Source organism: Saccostrea cucullata, unplaced genomic scaffold (assembly GCF_032062105.1).
Source record: "Saccostrea cucullata isolate Sc308-1 unplaced genomic scaffold, CSIRO_AGI_Scuc_v1 ctg3864, whole genome shotgun sequence".
NCBI classification, from domain to species: Eukaryota; Metazoa; Mollusca; class Bivalvia; order Ostreida; family Ostreidae; genus Saccostrea; species Saccostrea cuccullata.
In genome coordinates, this window is record NW_026937511.1 from 45,001 (window position 1) to 66,907 (window position 21,907).

A 21,907-nucleotide genomic window follows, 5' to 3' on the forward strand; every position below is an offset into this window, starting at 1 on the left:
TTGATCTTGAAGATTTATATACTTATGATCAAACTTTAGCCTGACCATAACTTGGGAACAGATGGGGATAGGGCTTTCATATTTTACAATTGCATTTCCAGTTAGGAGACTCTACTTCGGGTACAATTATATTAAATTAACTTCTAAGAAAAGTTTAATCTTTACTATGTTGCCATCGGGGGCATCAGTGTTGTACAAACATATCTTGTTATACATAATTCCTAACGATTTTACCTGATACTGTCTGTGTTCTTTTTCCCAATGAGTCGCCACGATAAGTACGGTTGGTTTAGAATCTTTGTCAATGTTAGAACTACAGTAAGTGTGGATAGACTTTATCCAGAAAACAAAATAGTCTACAATATAATAAATGTAGTCTGCCTTACAACGTATATCAATTATAAAATTATAACAAACATGGAAAATAAGAATTAATGTAAATTCAATAAAATTCTTTACTTTGCTCAATTTATAAAGAGCTATTCATAAGAATAGAATGTATTCAAATTATCATGATTATAACATTGATTTATTTGAAACTTTCAGGATGTTATCCCTACCAAAATCCAATGCACAAAATGAATTAAACAAATTTTTATAATCTAACATTTTATTTTAAAATTCCTACAAAAGATAGAAAAAATGTCATTAAAATCAATTACCAATACGATTTAAGCAGCATTTTCCGAAAAAAAAAATAGAATGGGAGTTTTTGATATAAACAAAAATTATGTTTCAAAGTATGCGGTGTAGTGTTGAACTTTTGCATCTTTTTCATTTTTTATTTCGAATGACCAAAGAAAGCCTGATCGGGAAATAAAAATCTACTTTTATTTTACGAAAAAATCGCAGAAATTTTTTAGCACGCCTTATTCATATGCTTTATTTCCGCATGAATCACGTATGATACTCATACTAAATGCTTTATTAATAAATCTCAGATTTCTTGTGTTTGTTTACTGGATTCTCGTTATACCTTTTATTTTCACTCTGCAAAATACTGATAAAGAGTTATGACGTTACATGTATAGGTTTGTATTGAACCCCGTGACAAATGCATAGCTATTTATACCACCCACGGACGACTTGATTTTTCTATGTTAATCCTTTGCATGTTTCAATTCAATATATTTCTATGACAACAACTTGATCTTTATAGATTTTAAGAAAACGTTATCCCTCAAGTTCACGTCATATAGCTTACTACATTATGACGTCATATTGTAAAGGAAAGTATAATATGTTGTCGAACGCGTAGAATTAACATAGCTGTGAAATTTGAAAGATATTGTTCTATGTAATCATACTTTGATCACCTATTATGGCCCCATCCTTGCTCAAGGGGTCATGAATCTACACTAGCAGATGATACTTCCATATAACTATGAATAATCCTGACTTGGCTGTTCTTAATGAGAAGATTTTAAAAAAAATCTTCCCTATGCATTTTTGTGCTTACCTTCTATACCCCTTTGTGACCCCACACTTCCTTCACCCCCAAGAGTTTTGATTTATCGAACTTGAAATTTCACTATCAAAGAATGCTTCCGTATAACAAAGAACAATTATGACTTTTCTGTTCTTAATAAGAAGAGTTTAAAGACTTTTCCTATATATTCTCATGTTTAATATTCATACTAGCTTAATGCCCAACCCTTCCCACTGGGGGTTATGCTTATGATCGAACAAACTTGAATCTCACTACAAGAGGTTGTTTATAAATGAGTTTCATCTTTCCTTGCCCACTGGTTCTTGAAAAGAAGAATTTAAAAGACCCCCCCCCCCTATGTATTCCTATGTAAAAAAATGATCCTTCATTAATTGTGGCTCGATTCTACCCCTGGGGTTATGATACGACATTGAAAATGACATTAAAGCGACCCGAAGTACTCCGTATGATTAGTAGAGATGTTCCGGAAAGATGTGATAAAGTCTATGATAAAGGTCGAAAGAAAGCGTGTTTATCTAGCGTGTGTAATACAAAGCATGTGACTGTGTTCATGGCGGAGATGCAAAATTTCTGTATAATATAACAAGTATATCTCTAATTCTCACCAGAACTACTACCAGAGCGGGTGTTGCTAAAACGCGGAACAGAATGGAAAACGGAATATATTTTAGTTTAAATCACTTAAAATACACAAATTTTGTCATAAGCAATATATTTCAAACACATTCAATCCCCTATTATTAAAAATAAATTGATTTAGTCACGGTCAACCTCTTTTTTTAATTGACAAACAAGCTAATGAAATAAATGTAAAGGTTTTTAAGTGTATTTAATTGCACGTGTATGTGATTACAGTGCATTTATGTAAATATATGCCATATTTTAATTATATTTCCCTCTTTTTGTCATTATTTGTTGCTTAGAGTTATTCCCCTTTGTTTATAACCCGTCCGGGTTGTTCGCTCTCGGGTCTTTACTACCCATACGTGATTTACTATTTTTATATCTTATTTACTATTTTTATATATTATGTACATTTGTGTAATCAAGAGGAGTCAGCAGTATCATTAATCATCAATTAGGCGTATTTTGGGGACTTGGGCTAAATTTCCATATACAATAATGGTATCTTATTCATGGAATTTATATGATATTGTTTAATAATTGATTTACTTGATTGTTATTTGCAACAGAATACAGAATCTTATTTCTTAAACACTGAAATTCTTGTCATTCTTTTATCCTTCTGAACACAGACGTATATACGGGACTAACCCCTAGACAGTCCCGTTACATAAGAATACAAGTTAAACATGTCAAAAAAGTACTTTCACAATTTAATGCATTCATGCAAGAAAAGAACAGGATATTCAAAGCTGAACGAGTGATCATTTTTATTTCAGGCCGTCTCCAAAGCAAAAATAGATAAATATTTTTTTTAAAAATTGATAGAAATTTTAGTATCATATGCATGCCTACTGTTCAATCCCATTCAATGAATAAAAAATATTTTAAACAAAAAAATTTAGTGCATTTGCTTCTGATCATCCGATGGATTTTTCGATGTAAAAAAAGTTTATTAGGAATATGTATGGGCGTCCGAAGCAAATCGAACGTGGGGTGGGGGTGGGCTAATTGAAACCAACAAAAATTGGTAAAGCCCATTTTCAATGCTTATAAAATGTATATATTTGCAAAAAAATATGATATGAGAAATTATTGTCATCAAAATGAAGATGTATGCCTTTCAAGATATACCATGTACTGATACCCTGGTTATTTGTCAAGTGATAATGCCGATGTGGTTTCTGGAGAGTATAAGGCTATGCTGCATGGCTCGGTGCAAAATGTATAAAAATATTCCTTGTGTCATTCGCAGCTGTAGGATTTTCAAACTTGTAAGTTTTTACTAGTAGAGTAACTTTTCAATTTTTTTATTCACCATGCACTTTTACCACGTGCACGCCATTATTATTCGGAAAATCATAACGATTTCCTTTCGTATCTTACACTCTTCCTGGATGGGGAGTACCTATTGTAAACACTTGTTATTTAACCATAAATTATCAATTAACTGATGCCTAATAATAATGAAATTGAAACAAAATAACAACGATTAAAACTTAATTTAAATAAAGTTTTTAAAATATTTTTCTCATGATTTTATACATGTTATCATTTAAGAATTATTTTACTAAACTAATGAAATAACATATTATTTCCCCATGTGCACTCTCTAACACAACCACAAGTAAATCGGCCGCTGCTGCGGCCGATAATCTACAGTTCATCGTTCCGTAAGGGTCGATACAATGATCTTGTCTGCAAATACAATTTATCATTGAGTCAAATGCTGAATAATATTTTTCATACTTATTGTAAGTTCATTATTTATACACCGAATTGACGACCTATTTTCCCGTTATATTCCGATCATGACAAAGGATACATGGCGGGGGTGACTAGTTGGCAGGGGATGCTCACTCCCTCATGATACCTGATTCCCCCGTTACGTTTTGGAGGTCCTTGTTTTTCTATTTTATAATGTTTTATAGACTTTTGATATTTAATACTGCTTGTAATCTCCATATCGTTCATTCACAAAAATTGCTGACATAGCAGTGGCATCAGTAGAATTGAACTCCTTTTTTTTTTTTTTTTTGGGGGGAGGTGGGGTATTAAAATTTGACAAACGAAAAAACACAGTTATATGGATTGGGAGGGGATTCAGTCCTACTCCAATGTCTTTCAATAATCTTTTGTACACTTCCTTACTATTTTAATTAACAAAGTGTTGAGGTTTCAATCAATCATAATATAGTAAAAAGGTAATGTTTGGAAAAAGGGAGATATGTTTAATGAGAATGAAAATGTTAAAAAAAATGCCAAGATAACGATTAGAGGATACCTTTCGGGCAAGCTCGGATAAAAACCACTATCCTGTAAAGTTCATTTATTGTTTAAATTTTATACAAAAAAGAGTAACTTCCTATATATTTAAATTCTGGATTGATAAAGTTGGAAAATTTTTCTGTGTTAAGAATGTAGCATCTTGACATTTAATAAAGTTATAAACTGTATGTGGAACATGTACATACGTGCGTATGTAAGGTTGGGGGGAGGGAGAAGGGTGAATATGAATGGTGAAACATTTGAGTTTATTTTCCAGTCTTTCGAAAGGTATGAAAAGTTGCAAAAGGTCCACCCTTCCACTTTTGTTATTAGCTCCAGCCCTTTTTACTATTGAAATGTTCATCGAAACCCAACAGTAACTGTAATGCAATCCATATTGTAAATTTACAGTTGTTTGTAAAAAAGAGTACTGAAAGATGTTGGATTTAGAACTTAGACTGAATATACCCCCACCTCACGAACAAAAAAATGTCTTTTTTGCTTATTAAACTCTTTTCAAGTAAGTTTAATCTCCACACACACTTTCAAATTTGATTCTACGTCATTGCTATGTCCGCGATTATTGTGAATAAGAGACTGAAGCCATTTTAAATAATAGGGGTTTTTAAATGAATACGTTTATGATAAAAATTGTGCATTTTAAGTGATTAATATAAAAAAATACATTCTGTTTTCCGTTCCGCTCAGCGTTCCGTTTTCCGTTCCGCGTTTTAGCAACACCCCTGCCAGAGCTACTTTGAACTCCTCGGGCTTTATCATTTGTAGAACAAAGAAAATAAAAAAAAGTTTCGAATACATTGGTAAGACTTATATACATGTATATGTACATGTAGGTAGAAATGATGCATTTTTTTCCCAAATATTGGCAGAATATAGACAAACTCAATTAAGTCCTCTTACGATAGGTCTATAAATGTTCATACAGATACAGCCTGAGTCACAAACAACCAGGGGGTCTTAACATAAAGAATACTTAAGTCTAAGACCATACGTAGGTAAGACATAAGTACATTATTTGTCTTAAGTCCGTATCATAAAGGATGCTAAGAAATACAAATCTTAGCAAAACTTAGGCGATCAACATAGGTGACTTAAGTGCGTGTTATACATAATATGAACACATTATACGTAAAACTGTTAAAATTTAACGATGATTATTGTAATTATTTCATTTGTTATTAATTAATAAGATACTCTAATACCTCTTCAAGTCAATAAACAGCAATTATGTCTTGTATACATGTATATAGCAATTTAAACATATACATGAAGCAAAATAACCCTATAGGATATACATGTGTCGCGGTGTACATTAATTATGATTGGAAATCAGTGACAGGTTAACTTGGCCGGTAATCACAGAGAAACTGAGAGTAGTATTCAGAGGTCTGTGAATAAAGACACAATGAAACACTATTCACAATATATATTAGAAGTTAAATACGAATACACAAATAATACAGGAATGGCGTCTGCTTATATATTTCTACAGAGGGGGAGGGAAAAAAACAATGCTCTGAGGGCGTGGAAGGCTGTAAATACAGGGTCATCATCCATAATCTTAGTATGCTGAATCACCTAAGAGCCATCCCTCGCTAATTTCACCTAGTAAATAATATATTTATGCATCTATCGACATTTAAAAATTGTATGATGGTGAGTACGCAGTTAAGGACACCCCCTCCTTCAACACACACACACACACACACACACACATATTTTCAACCTTAACATTTTACTTTCTTATTTTATCATATCTTAATCATGGTATTAAATTTGGTAATGTTTTAAGAAAAAAATGAGTTGAAAAAAATGGAGCATTTGAGGAAGGGGTTTCGTCCACCCTTTTTTTGTTCGATTACCCTAGTACAACCCCTTTTTAATTTAAACAAGAATGTGAAATTCATAAAATTATTATCATGAAATACTATAGTAATTTGCTCGTCATATGAAAACTAAAAACTCGATTGAAAGATGTTTTGGTGAATGGAAGGGCCGTTTTCGCTGTCTTGATAAAACTGGAGGTCCTCTGTTATTTCATCCTTCGAAAGCATGCGAGATATAATCAAATAACTTAATGAAATGAAAATATCAAATGTATATTTTTAAAACCAAAAGTATGTTTTGATATACTATATCAAATGTTCCCTTCATTTTAAGGTAATAGTTGCGACAGCGATTTTGCACAATATGTGCATCAAATCAATCACAGGATACAGTTGCCATTACTTCCAAACGAAAAACAATCCCCAGTGAAAAAAACGTGACGGAATTTTTAAAATCTAATAGTCCCTTTGGACTGTTGTGACAATAGCCAGGCGTGGTTAAAGAATAAAAACATTTATCAGTCTGTGAGTAAACATCACACTTACATGTAATAACCAACGCTATATTATGAACTTTTACACTGTGTAATATTATTTTAATTCAATACATAAGTATGACTTAGCTAAGATCTTGCTTAGATTGTTTTATGTTACGGTATAAGACATACTTAAGTAGTACTTATGTAGGTCCTAAAAATGTGCTTAACGCGTATTTAAGACCGTACTTAAGTCAAAAACTTCGTATGCTTTATGTTACGACCCCCGGGCGTCCAGTGGACTTTTACGAAAAGCACTGACTTTCACGGTTGACGGTTTACTTGACATTTAAACCTGCAACATGTATCGAGTTACGGAATTGATCATAGATAAGAACTACTTTCTAGGATCATATAATGTGCCCCTATTGTTATTAGAGGCACTAACTTGTGAATACCGGTGGTTGAAGGTAGGGTGGTTGTCCTTTTCTTTAAGGACAACTGATTAACGCTTCGTAATAACCTGTTAGTGGTTTGAATTTAATGTCAAGCTAAATATTTATAACGTAAAAAAGCTTCCGTACATTGTTGTAGTGTAAAAGTAAGCTGTCAACAGTAAACGTCAGGGCTTCTCGTAAAAGTCCACTAGTATTCACAGCAAAAAAACTGCCCTTCGAAAATAAACTTATTTATTACCAGCTTTTACATTAACAAATGTACTTTAACTAAACAGTCTAGCTTTACATCTTAACTTAATACTACTGAAAAAATGTATCATATATATCCTAAAATGTAAGTTTGTAAGATTTGAACATTTCCTAACAAAAACACTATAGTAAATTATGTTTAACAATAAATTACTATTGTAAATCAAAGTTCCAAAGTTATCACCATAATAAATCAAAGTTCCAAAGCTTTCACCATAATAAATCAAAGTTCCAAAGATATTACCATAGTAAGTATTGGTTACATCATAGAAGCCAAGTAGTATTGATTATATCGTTTTCATGGGGCTTGAAAATCGAGGGCGCGGAGCGCCCGAGATTTCCACGCCCCGTGAAAAAGATATAACCAATAGTACGGGGCATCTATGATGTAAGCAACTTATCGCATGTCTGATAACGTAAATTTCATTGAGAGTGTCGGAATTCAATAATAAAAAAATATTAATTTCAAGCTAGCTCTCCAACATGTCGGACGTTCTTAGTGAATTTGACTTTTGAGTTTTTAACTGAGTTTGAAGATTTTGACAATTTATTTTTGAGCCAGGTACTCGACATATATAAAATCACAGAAACAAATAGCAAGGAGTTTAACGATAAAAAGTTTGGAGATTTTACTGTAACCTTCAAATTTTCAAAATGGATTAATCTTTTGAACGACTGAGAACTTTCAACCGAGTTAAATACATGTATTTTAATTAAGTTAAAGGCTAGGAAATAGCTATACATGTTCATTTTTCTGTGGTTATGAACTTGTGAAATAAAATCAGTTTTTTTCTCATGACCTGATTTTTGCCTCCTGCAGTGATATATGAAGGGGCGTGGAAAGTATTATCGCATATGTGATATGGATATATCACCAGAGAAAGATCAAAGAAAATCACCGCAGATATGCGACAAATCAAGGTTCCAAAGTTTTCACTAGAGTTAATCAAAGTTCGATAGGTTTCACCATAGTAAATAAAACATTAAGTTCCAAAGTTTTTAATACAGTAAATCAAAGTTCGAAAGATTTGGCCATAGTAAATCAAAGTTCAAAAGTTTTTACTACATTAAATTAAAGTTTCAAAGCTTTTACCAAGTTATTCAAAGTTCCAAAGTTTTTACTATAGTGCATGAAAGTTAAGGAGTTTTTTTTAATTACATTACCAACTTATATTGTTTATTTTTTTTCTATTTTTATTTAATTGTTTTAAGAGGATGATATTGGATTTCATGGGGATATGTTTTGGTGTTAATATTAATCTAAAGATGCAAAGTAATTAATTTAAAAGTAATATTTACATTTGACAGTAGGAAAAAAATTTGACTGAAGTCAATGAGGCCAATATTTTGAATCTAGATGAGGCAAATTTTATCTTTTAGCATTTTTTTCTCCATAAATACTTACGTTTTATTTGCACAACATTAAAATAAGATTTAAATAAATATCGCTTATTTATCGGTGCAAAAATCAATGTTTACATTAAAATTCCTTTCTTGTACACTTTTCTTGTAGTAGAGGTGTCGGGCTTTTAAAAAGTTCTTTGAAACTTTAATGAATCTTAATGGAATGGGAAACAAAAACATAGTTCCGTGTTTTATAGTATTCGATCAAAGTTCGATCAAAGTTCCAAAGTTTTCATTGTAGTAGATCAAAGTTCCAAAGTTTTCATTGTAGTAGATCAAAGTTTTCATTGTAGTATATCAAAGTTCAAAAGTTTTTACCATAGTAAATCAAAATTTCAAAGTTTTAACATTGTTTCTATAGTTAACTATAGTAAACGTTTCTTGGCAAAAAGTGTAGGTTTGAAGAAGATGGGCGGATAAGGCGGGCAGAATGCCTATAGCATCAGATATTAAGAAATCACATTTGATATGTAAATTGAGTATTTAAATTTACATCTCATTATTGAAATATATGAAATTATGAGAAAAAAAAATTTTCTCAGAAAAAATAAATCTCTTTAAAAAATATCATTCATAAAAATTTTCCATGGTATTCGTGGGATTCGAACCCCAGCAATAAAATACCAAAGTATCTGACTGCTTTGAGACTAACGCGCAAACCACTATGCTACATGGCTCATGTGTTGTAGTGGCATTTAAATCGTGTTTGTGATATGACTTTTGACTTAATGGACTTGAAGTATTTCTCGGAAAGATGCAAATGTTTTGTCATAAAAGTGTCTTTTTAAGGTATAGTGGGTCTTCCCTCCATTTTTTTGTAAACCAAAAAATATATATTTTATCGCAAACAATTAGAATTATCTTTCAAAAAAATGGAGCGAAGACCCACTCACATTGAAAAATTTTGTTAAAGTATGAAAAAATGATCGTTTTTGTTCTTTTAAGTCTGTGTATGCTTTTTAATAGGCAAATATTTTAAGTTTTTGTGAGATATATGTAAATTATGGAGATTTTACATTAAGTATACTTTAATATTAGATGAGATATGACATAAAATTTGGATATAATTGAGATTAATTTCCCCCCTTCTTATCTGTCGCGCTATAGGCATTCTGCCAGCCTTATACGCCCATCTTCTTTGATTAGAGTGGCTGTAGAAAAAAAATTCACTGTACGCTAGAGCGATCAATATATATCAAAGGAAATTTCATTTATATCTAATTTGATTTTGAATTTAAATACGAAGCATGCTTTAGATATGAATCAAATTCCTTTCTTACAGGAGTTGGTAGCAGTTGAACTGTAAAGATTTAAAAAAAAACAACAAAACTGGCAGTCGGTGTTATCTTAATTGTGAATGAAACAAAGTCACCTTAGCTCGAAAATGCTCCATAAATGTCCCAAGTAAGGTTATAATTAGTCAAATTGTTCTTGAGGAGGAGTTGAGTAATGTGATAGATTACAAAGACAGATATCAGACAGTGGTTTATTTTCGTGAAGTTCAGGGAGGGTAAAGAAGGAAGGATTTCGAAATTTAAAAATGATTTTCTTTTACTTTCTTAATACCCTTTTTCAGAAATGCACTTGTTTTCATCAAATTCTCATCAAAATATAAACCTCGTACAAATGAGCATCCTGAACTTTTCATTGATACATGTACCTCCATACGTCCATCCATGAAAGACACTACCATCTTGGTCACACACTGACTTATCCACTTTCTGGTCCAGACGTTTAGAGGCGTCCAACACCACAACATAGAAAGCTCTCCTGGTCAGGTAAATCTGGTGACAGGCGTAGTACGCACACTGTCCTCCAAAGTCAAAAAATGTCAAGGTCTTTGAATCTATATTTGTAGCAGAATTTTCTTCCTTTTTATTGCCTGTGTTGATATTTCTTGCTAGAAAAAAAAGTATTATGGAAAATTACCTCTGGATAATTTGATTTTATTTAATTCTAATTTTTTTCATTGCAAAATTGTATGTTTGGGGGTGATAAGAATTGCAGACAAGCGATCGTACCATAACTACTCACAGTGGTCTTGTATGATGTTTCAACAATATTTCGAAAACATATGGAAGCTGTTTATTATTAGAGACTGGAGAATAAAAATGGGCGCATTTTATTTTTTGTGTTTTCCTTCTTTTTAAATCTAAAGGTTTATGATCAAATAAAATAAGCAAGATGATGTTCTTTTCAACTATACCTTTTAATGATTTTGTTTCATCACATAAATCAAATATTTCCTCATGCACCTCCAAGCCCTCAGTAGATTTTACTTTCTTAATCTCTTCTTCACTACAGCCAAGCAGACGTTTAAGTAGCGTGGTTTTTCCGGCTCCAGCACATCCTACAATCATCCCCCGGGCGTGGTGGACTGTCTGTGTTCCTCTCTTAGCGTACTCCACATACCGCTCTCTGGCCTCCTGGTCCCATTGTAGTACTTCAGTAGGGACTCCTACTGTAACATAAAACATTCAACAATATCAAATAGAGATAAACAGAAAACAACTAATATATATATATATATATATATATATATATATATATATATATATATATATATATATATATATTTTCTTTTCACCTTCATTGGAGACTTTTGTATTTGAGGATACATATCACCCTTTTCCCTAAAATCTAAACAGATTTGCCAAAATTAAAGGTTTTGTTATACTTTTTCAAATAGTAAAATATTTTGCAAAGTCACATAATTAAAAAAAAAGTTCAATATTTGTTTGTTTTAAAGTCAAAGAAATATGTGGATTTTTGATTTATTTAATTGTGAAATCCATAAACCCTGGGATTAAGCTCAATTTATCTAAGTATCTAAATTCAAGCTTCCCCCCTACAATTTGAAATATCACAAAAATTGTATTTAGGTGTATCCAAATTTTCATATTGATTACATGTATGTTGTTGGGTCATTTTCAACAAAGCATTTTAACAATTTACACAATTTGAATGTCGTGATTATTATGCACCCGGATTGGTAGATCCGGGGCGTATATTGTTTTAGTCCTGTCTGTCTGTTTGTCTGTTTGTTTGTTTGTCTGAAAACTTCAACTTTCATCATAACTTTTGAACCATGAAAGATACACATGTAGAGACTTCATATTTGGTATTCGTACTCCACTAATTAAGCTCTTTCAAATCACACAAAAGGACCTTGACTTTGACCTATATGCAAAAAATTCTTTTTATCTGCAAATTTTAACCTTCACCATAACTTTTGAACAATGCAAGATAGAGACTTCATATTAAGTATGCATATTACACTAATTAAGCACTTTCGAATGATACCAAGGTTAATGACCTTGTGACATTGACTGTGACCTATATGCAAAAAAAAGCTTTTTATCTGCAAAATTTAACCTTCTCCATACATTTTGAACCATTAAAGATACAGACTTCATATTTAAAAAGCATACTCCACTAATAAAGCTCATTTATCTTTCAAATTACACCAAGGTTAATGACCTTGAAAAAAAACCTTGACTGTGACCTGTATGCGCAATTTTTTTTTAATGTCTCTGCCCATAACTTTAGAACCATAGAATATGGAAACTGCATATTTAGTATGCATACTCCACTAATTAAGCATTTTCAAATGACACCAAGGACCTTGACTGTGACCTATATGCAAAAAATACCCTTTATCTGCAAATATTAACCTTCACCATAACTTTTGAACCATGAAAGATAGAGACTTCATTTTAAGCATGCGTATTCCACTAATTAAGCTCTTTCAAATGAAACCAAAGTTAATGACTTTGTGACATTGACTGTGACCTTATGCAAAAATAGTTTTTCGTACCTTTGCCATAATTTTTCAACCACAAGATATAGAGACTTAAGCTTCATACTTAGTATCCATACTTTTCCAATCAAGTTCTTTCAAATAACTCCAAGTTCAATGGCCTTGTGACCTTGACTGTGGCGTAAATGCTAAACAAAGCTTTTTTTTAAATTTTGATGCCGCCGGGTGCATAGTGTTTCACAAACATATCTAGTGTTTCTATTGAAAGAAATATGCAAAAATACCACTGTATTTCTTCGGTGCAAGAGATATGAAATTTCTTCTAATATGACCGGTCACGGTAGCCTAGTGGTAGAGCGTTCGCTTCGTGATCGGGAGGCCCGGGTTCGATTCTCGATTGCGGCGCCGCGTCATACCTAAGACGTAAACATAGGTAGTGACTGTTCCTTCGCCAAGCGCTCGGCACTAGAAGTGAAAGTCACGGGTCTTTCGGATATGACCTTAAAAACGTAGGTCCCGTGTCACGGTAGGCGTTGGCACGATAAAGAACCCTCACTGCTCAATGGCCCTGAGTGCCGAGCATAAGTCTAAATTTGAAGCCCTTCACCGGCATCGGTGACGTCTCCATATGAGTGAAAAATTCTCAAGAGGGACGTTAAACAATATACAATCAATCAATCAATCTTCTAATATGTATATCTAAAACATATATCAATCTATAAATCTAGAAATTGCTCTATGCTAAAGTAATTAACACATTTTAAAATATCTTATATGATTACTTTTAGTATTATATTTTACTTTTGATTAAAACACCCAAAGCATTCCAACTTCGAGGGAAAAATATATACTGACAAGAAAAGACCGTGAACATTATAAATACTGGTTACAGTTTGGCTAGACGGGCTAAATTGTCCAAGCAAAGATTCGTTTTATTAAATATATAGATTATTTGTTACATTATTTACAGGACACTTGCTCTGAAAGCGCACTAAATGCTATACCGCGATTATCGCCCTTGCGTCGTTCCATACAACCATGTCAATTTGCGCTCTTTTTTGGTCGACTTTAGCGAAATGAGCTCGAAAAAATAATGAATTATATTGATTAAACGCAAGTTGACAACTGAGAAACGCCATTACATATTCTTAGACAAAAAATCAGCATGCGTTACCAGGGGTTTTCAAAAGATATAAAATTATTAAAAATTTTGCGTTATTCAAGAAAAATGTATAAAAATTACAAAACAAATTCCAGATTTTTGTTCATCAAAATTTGTTTTAGAAGAGGTGTATAAATCCATACATAGACATGAAAAGTATTGCACACAGGTCCTTCATTTGGTGGAACTCTTCAACTCCAGGAAGAACTCCGGCAGTCAAGTTGCGTATGAACTTAACGTTACATAACATACTTTGCTCCATTTAGCTTTTGAAAATCATTTGTTCTATATAATCAAACAGAATAAATTTCAACCATCGACAAAAGTAATAATTTTTTAAATATGAAATTCAAAATCTCTGTATGTTTCATCTTGTAAAAATAATAATTTGATGAGGAACTTTGTCATTGTATCTTTTGAATGACCCTCATACATGTAAATTCCTTTCAAGTTCTTTTGATTTTTTTTTTGATAAAATTTGGATTTAGTCGTGTGTCTTTTCACCTTGATGATTTTATTAACTAGTACATCATGTACCTTGACACTAGTCATTTATTTGTAAGAGTTTAACATGTACTTTTAAATGCAGAATTATAAAAAATATTTTAAACATCCTGCTATGCTTCTTAATTACTTTTTTTTAACACTCCTTGGAAATTGGATCAAAAATAGAATGATTAAGACATCTGAACAATTTCATTTATACTTGTATGTTACGGTCTCGGTTTTGTGCCAGGATACAATGTACACTATCAAATGCATAAACATTACTCATTAGCTGCTAAGCATCTAAATAATAGTTACGATCAAAATAGTAATTAAAACGATACTTTCATATCTCCTTGCAATTGTCATAAACCAGTAAACCACATAATTAGTGACAGATCTTGGAGACGTTATACTTACAACGTCCACTGATCCTGTCACGAATCTCCCAGTCAGACACGGTACAGTGTGTGATGATGTCTAGCTGTAGACGGTCTATGAAGAGGTCGCACATCTTCTCCGGCTCGCTCGGTACATACAGACATCTCTCTCCCTCACTCCTCTTATACTCCCAGGACCGGCAGTATTCTGATATCACGTCACGTGACGCTGTGGTCAGGAAAAACTCTAGATCACTATCCTTCACCAGACACTCCGTAACAAAGGCGTACATGACGTCATGTCGGATGTCGTCTGATATAAAGGTTATCACACGGTCACGTGTTTCTGTGATTCCATCAGGGAGATCTACTGAGCCGTCATCAGTAATATCAGGGAAATATCTCTGTTTGATTTTGTCCATTATGATTTTGTGTGATTGTTCAATAAACTTAATCCGATATTTTTCAGATATAAGTACACAATACAGTAGACATCTGACTTTCGCTAGATAGCCAAGGATTTTACCTGAAATGACAAACAAATAAATAAATTACAAATCACCAAACAAATAAATTAATAAAATAAAATAAATAAATTGTTAACATTCAGTCGAACTACATGAACTGCACTTCAATCTTTTTCTTTACACTGTATGTACACGTATGTATTAAGTCCTACTAGAGAAACACCAACATCTTACGAACGAACGTAACTCTCCCTAACTTCCCGTATCTCGATAGTTTTCTCGGGACCAGTGATTGTTCCCATATAAAGTTTAAAATCGGAAGAAATAAGTATATGTGTAAAATAGAACGGATAGTGTTTTAACCACTTTGTATTTGAAAATTGCTCATGTCAATTTTTTTGTAATCACTTACAAAGTTTTAAAAAAGCGAACAAATAGAAGAAAATACACCGTAATACTATAGACGGATTAGGAAACACGATTGTCATGCGTCAGTGATAAAACATATACCAACTACTCGTAGTGTGTGCCTTGAAAGGTTACTTTTTACAGCTTGAAAAAAAAAAATAAATCCGTGCAATCAAGTAAATAGGTGGTGCGCTTTATAAAGTATTTTGTATTGAGAGAGAGAGAGAGAGATATTCTTTTTAAATTTATTGAAATATCACTTAAAAAAAAAACTAGCATTCATGGTAGACAGTATCTTCTTAGATGATATATTAAATGGCGATCTTAACTACATGTAAATTATCTTGGGCTGCTTTTATTTTATATATATGAAACAGGCCTGAACCAAGCAATTTCATTTGGGGGGAGGGGGGGGGTACAACCAAAATTTAGAGTCACTACCAAACAATTTATAGGGAAGCCAAAATGAAAGATTTTTTTATTGAGGGGGCACAAGTAAACAGTAGATAAATTTTCTATAATACCGGTATTACGTTCTTTATTTATCCACTTCATTATTGGGGGGGGGGGGCTTATCCCCAAAACCTGAACCTCGTTCCTATATACGACCGTGTGTACATGTATATCTGTTTATATGTGTGGATTATTAAAAATAAAGCTGAAAATATGCATTTATGTAGGGGCTGCATTTTTCATAGTAAAGTTCTTTTCTTTGTCTTAAAGTTATGTTCCACTATGTCATTGTTTGCTAACCATGCATTATTCGTCAAAATATAAAATTAGAAGATACACTTTATACTTTTGACGACACACAGAGTTATTTTGACAGAAGGTCCAATATACATATAAAAACTATAACCGAAATTATAACTTGCTTCATTTGTAAGGAAAAATATATATTAACCATCCTGTTGTAAAACCAGAAAAAAAGATTAATTCCAGAATACCGACAATAATATATACGGACTTTTAAAAGTAGGAATAATATGAAAACATAGTTGTCATGGCATCCTTCAAAAGTATGTGCACACATATGCTCATCACAAATGCTTGTAGACCAGACAACCTCCCCATACCCACCAATACACATATATATATACTGGGTCCCAAGATATTCATATTTGCCTACTTTCATAAATCAACCGTCTATTACATATTTACAATGTATTTCATATGAAAAATCCAAAAAGTACATAGAATTCATTTTTTATTTTTAAAAATACCATGCCCGTAGTATCTTAAATCACCTCTGACTTTTGAACTGCAGGTATCAATTTTGTATGTTGTAAAAATGAAAAAGCCTTAAAAAATATCTTTGGACCCGGATTTATAGATTTATAGATTTTATAGATTTTTTATTATTCCAGATCAGGGCCCTTGTTGGCATATTACATACATGATTATTAAACAGAGCATATAATAGTTATTAACAAGATGTGATGTGTTCTTAGTACATGTATATACTTAATCAATTTACACATGGTTCATAAGTTGAAATAATTGCTAACATGTGAACTTAAAATATATATTGTAAAATATAAAGAAGTACCACCGTGTATCATAATGCAAAAAAGCCAGAGATATACATACACAGAAATGAAAAATATATACTTTTTTTTACATACCAACACATACATACATACATACACATATATATACATGTCCACACACATACATACTGAGTAGCTATATTCCACTAAATTGCAAAAGATACCACGGGACAGTGCATTGGTACTTTATAATTCACCATGTTTTGTTTGCATATCTTATGAACAAAGTAATATTTTATTAAGTGTTTGAAGTATAGAATTTTTTTTTCTTTACATTATATATATTCCAGGGGTTGGGGCAGGGTGGGGGTTTAGGTCCTTTGATGGCATGCTGGTATGGAACTTGCTCTCAGATATCTTAAATTATGTCAAAAGCAATTCACTAAACTTCCATTTTTGCGCCGCCGCCCCCCCCCCCCACCCCCGAAAGTTGGGGATATTAATTATTTTGGTCTGCCCGTCAGTCTTATAATTCTGTCCATCTGTTACACTTTTGTTTCGAGCAATATCTCGAGAAGTCTTTAAGCTTTTACAGTGAAATTAAAAAAATAGCTTTGGGTCTGGAATGTTAGGGCCGGGTGGGGTCCAGTCCACTAGCATCCGTGAGAATTATATGAAGATTTGTAAGATATACATGTTTGTAAGAAGAAGGAAGAAGCTTTATCAACCGAAAAATTACGAACGGGCATCCCCCTGGATTTATGATATGGCTATAATACATGTGTATTAAAGCCGTATTTATTTTATTTTTCGCATCATATAGTATTTTGAACAAGAATTCCTTTAAATGTTTTGGGTTTTTGCAATTTAATTTAAGACTCCTTATTGTCCCGACCACTCTTCGTAAAGTACCCCCCCCCCCCTTTCGACCCTTAGTAGATCAGCACATACTATTTTTTTTTTATTTCATGCCACAGAATGACATTTTTAAAATTTTCCTTTCATGTCCCTTTTCTAACCCCTTTGCTCGTTTAAATGTCCATTGAAATGTATTGAAGCGTCACGGTATCGACTACGACAAGACGTGGATTTGAGGTATCTTGTGGGGATCTATCTATCGAAATCCCAATAAAATTGAAGAATTCAATAATCCAACCGTGATTACAATAGACTACAATGACTGATCCCCGTTTTTGGTTACGTTCGTTCGTAAGATGTCGGTGTTTCTCTATTGAACAGAGATGTTTTAGCATGTGAACCACCCCAACCCCCACCACAATTTTTCTTAATCGCTTCTTTAACCATCGCTGAATAAATGATATTAAAAAGATGAGGAGATTTATAATTAATTAATTTAATAATAATCCTGAATTACGAATGCAAATCTGTAAAAAATGATTTTTATTCTTAATAATAGTATAAATTGAAATAACGTTTTGCTTTCGTCGCCCGCGAGACACAGTGATTCGAGCATCTGCTTTAGAGTCCAGGAGTAGGGAGTTCATTCTTTTAGCAACACCAAATTATTTTCTTGTTTGTGGGACATCTGATGACAAAAGTATGATAGGGAAACAATTTACTAATAATATTTTTACTTTTTTGAAGGAAATATTTTTAGGCGGAACTTGAACAAAATTGAACGGAAGTACATTCCCCCTACCTTATTTTTCTTTTCTTTTTTTTTTACATATAGCAGAATGATGAGGAGTACGAAAAATGTAGAGGAAATAAAAGGGAAAAAAATATCAATAAGACATTATAATTAAGCGATCTTGCATGGGGAGCATAAATACACAATCATGTTTAGCAGGATTCACAGAAACTGCAGGAAAAGACGGGGGGGGGGGGTTATTGTAACATTTCATATATTGAATTTAAAGAGGCTTTTAACGGAGCGGCCCCCCCCCCCCTTCTTAAAAAGTCTACAGAATTTTATTTCCATCAACTGTCATATAATTCTTTTTAGCTTGTAAAGGAATTTTGTATTTTTGTGCTTCAGCAATTAAAAAATCAACTTCTTGAACAGAACATTCTTGTCTTGATCAATGAAAAAATGCAATACTCAAATCAATAGATTCATGTTTCTGCACCCCCTCACGACCCCAACCCCCTCCTCCCTACACATAGAGACACACATGAAGACATACATCTGGTCCACACAAAAAACACACTTTTGGAAAGGAAGGAGGGCAGCCAGAAAAAAAAAAACTAACCTAAAAATAGAAACAAACATTGACTTATTCTACATTTCTATATATTAACGATGTAATGCTTGTAAACATCCAAAATACTGTAATGATGAGTTTGTTTGTTGATTAAAAGGTCTCACTTCGAATATTTCACTGAAACACTGTTACATTGACAACATTCTTCGCCGTGGAGAGCCTCAATTTGACCTTGGCACTGAGAGCCATTGAGCAGCGAGGGATCATTTTCGTGCCAGCAACTTCCACAACAAGGGACCCCATTTTAATCGGTCTGATTTAAGAACACGTTCACGTCCCTCAGTGGGATTAGATCCCGTGACATATATAAGGATCGGAGTAGAACTATTCATTTCATCCTCACATCCATTCAAACTTTTATGTATGTGCAGTACCTGGATTTTCATCGTCTCTAGTCATTTCATGCAGTCAGAAGTCCGTATTTTTGCTGTCATTTTGCGATGAAGCTGGATTTTCTAAAGAGTTCAAATGCTCCATCTTTAAATTAAGTTGATTTTTGACAAATATTTTGCACTAAAACAAATAAAACGATTGTTGTAAGAGGCAGTGCACCAAAAAACCAGGCAGTATTGTATTGATAGGCGGCACATCGAATGTAACGAATATGTGATATTTTATTGAAAACAATATCAATGTAGTCCAAATGGAATAATGTAATCGAAAATTTGTTTGAAAATTACTTATTTAGTTAAATAACCGTTTCTCTGGTGTGATTGAGTTCCCCTATATAAACCATTGAATTTAGGTCAGAAACAAAGAACCGTAACTTGAAGTCCAATACATTTTTTACAGGACTATAATTTACGCTGAATTAAATAAAGAAATATTTCATCTTTTTATTTCAAAAATAAAATCGGTGGGAAAAACACTTGTAAATTAGTTTTCTGGCATAATATATAGACGTTTTTATGATATTTTGCAGTGCAAGAGTTACCTCCCGTGGCATCGGTAAATCTGCTAAACGCCTTACTATCGGAATCCTAGTTAAAAAAAATAGAATCGGTTCACTAAAGAAAATTGTTAAACAAAAAATAACTACTTTATTTTCACAATAGAACTCATTTATTCCTGCAAACGTAATAGCGAGCGCAGCGAGCGTCGCGAAGCGACGCTTGTCACTGCGAGCTCTTAAAGCAACGCCTGTGCGAAGAGAAAATTCGGACTTCTGCACATTCATTCAATAGAATTCTTTGATGCCGTACTTTCGACCCACAATGCATCACTTGTTTTAGTTACATTCTCGCGAGAATAACGGCAAATGTTTAACAAAAAGTTTAATTGCCTTTATTTAATGGATATATATTCAAGATACAAATGTAAATAGAAAACGAAAAGTTCTTCATTAACTTTCAGCACATGCACTGTTCAGGCTTTTTAATTCTTGGTATTGCGTACATACGACGTCATGTGACGTCAGAGTCTAGACGCACCAAATGTCACGTGTGGTTTGACGAGCCCGATCTAAATCAAAACAATAGAAGAGTTGGTGCTCGCTCTAACGGTCGCACCGTCAACATATTATTTGGATAAAAATTATCAGGATAAATCAACGTTTCCATTGATGTATCAGTGACGTCATATTCCTGAGTAATACTGAGTCACAATCAAATAGCTACACGACTTCCAGGAAAGTTTGTAAATTCTTTGCGTAAAAAAAGAAAAGAAAAATAATCAAAAATAAGTAATTTCCCCTTTACTGTTCAATTAATCTTCACAGTGCAATATCCAAAATGTTAAATAACTTTTTTTTTTTTACAAATATTTTATACATTTTTTTAATGCTATGATATGCGCAAAAATGATTTTAAAAAAATTTATAGTGCTTTTATTTTATATTTTTTATGTAATTGGGATGTGAAGGTTTTTTTCTCTTTTGATAATCAAGGAATCGTGAACATTTTAGATTTACGCAAGATTTAATTTAACGAAGTTGAGATGTTTACTTCATGATATTTGTAAAATCTTTAATATATTTAGCTATGCAGTCAAATAAAGATAAACAAGCAGCGGTAACCTACAAGTAAAAATATAAAACAAAAAACCTTGAAAAATAAGTTACAATAATATTTATTGCGGAAGATTACTGCTGAACTCCTCACTCCAATTTGAAACTAAAACGGACGATGGTTCATAAAACGTTTCTGTTTTTATTTGATTTTTTTATATTTGGAGATCGAAATATTACATACTTACGTTTAATATGGAATTAAAATATGTGGCCATGTTGACCAACTCTAAAATGATTTTATATTCATGAAACCTGTTTTTGAAAAAAAAATGATGCCATGATGCCCCCCCCCCCCCCTTTGCAATTTGCTTGTGATTAAAGGGCTCTTAAATAATGATGTACATGAAAAAACTTGGATAAACCCGAGACTATACACAAAATTTTTTTTTCTGTATTTACACTGTAGGTACGTGCGCCACTAATAGAATTTAACTCCTTATCAATTCCTGAGAAAAAATTAATAAAAGAAAAAAAAATTACTTGGAAATAAGATTTAAGCTGTCTTCTCTGAGTTGCAACATACATGTAATACATGAATAAACACTTATTTAATATCGAGTATCAAAAAATCAAAGATGTTTTACATGTACAGTGTACACTGTACATAATCATCACTGTAATCATGTGCGTAAAAGACATGATGAATTTACAGGGGCGGATACAGGATTTGTGGTTAGGGGGGCGTGGATAACTTTGTGGAGGCAAGGGGTCTGGGGGCCGCCTTAAGGCCCCCAGTGGGTCCAGG

General features: G+C 32.7%; 1 protein-coding gene across 1 annotated transcript in view; it reads right to left on the minus strand.

Moving 5' to 3' along the window:
• Positions 1-21,907, minus strand: part of LOC134248305 (probable serine/threonine-protein kinase pats1) — a 37,550-nt gene that overhangs the window by 4,594 nt on the left and 11,049 nt on the right. Inside the window, exons 2-5 of the mRNA XM_062730714.1 lie at positions 14,605-15,090; positions 10,983-11,237; positions 10,437-10,676; positions 235-356 (exon numbers count right to left, since the gene is read on the minus strand). Coding sequence (XP_062586698.1) covers positions 235-356; positions 10,437-10,676; positions 10,983-11,237; positions 14,605-15,090 — 1,103 coding nt within the window. The remainder of the gene's footprint in view (positions 1-234; positions 357-10,436; positions 10,677-10,982; positions 11,238-14,604; positions 15,091-21,907) is intronic.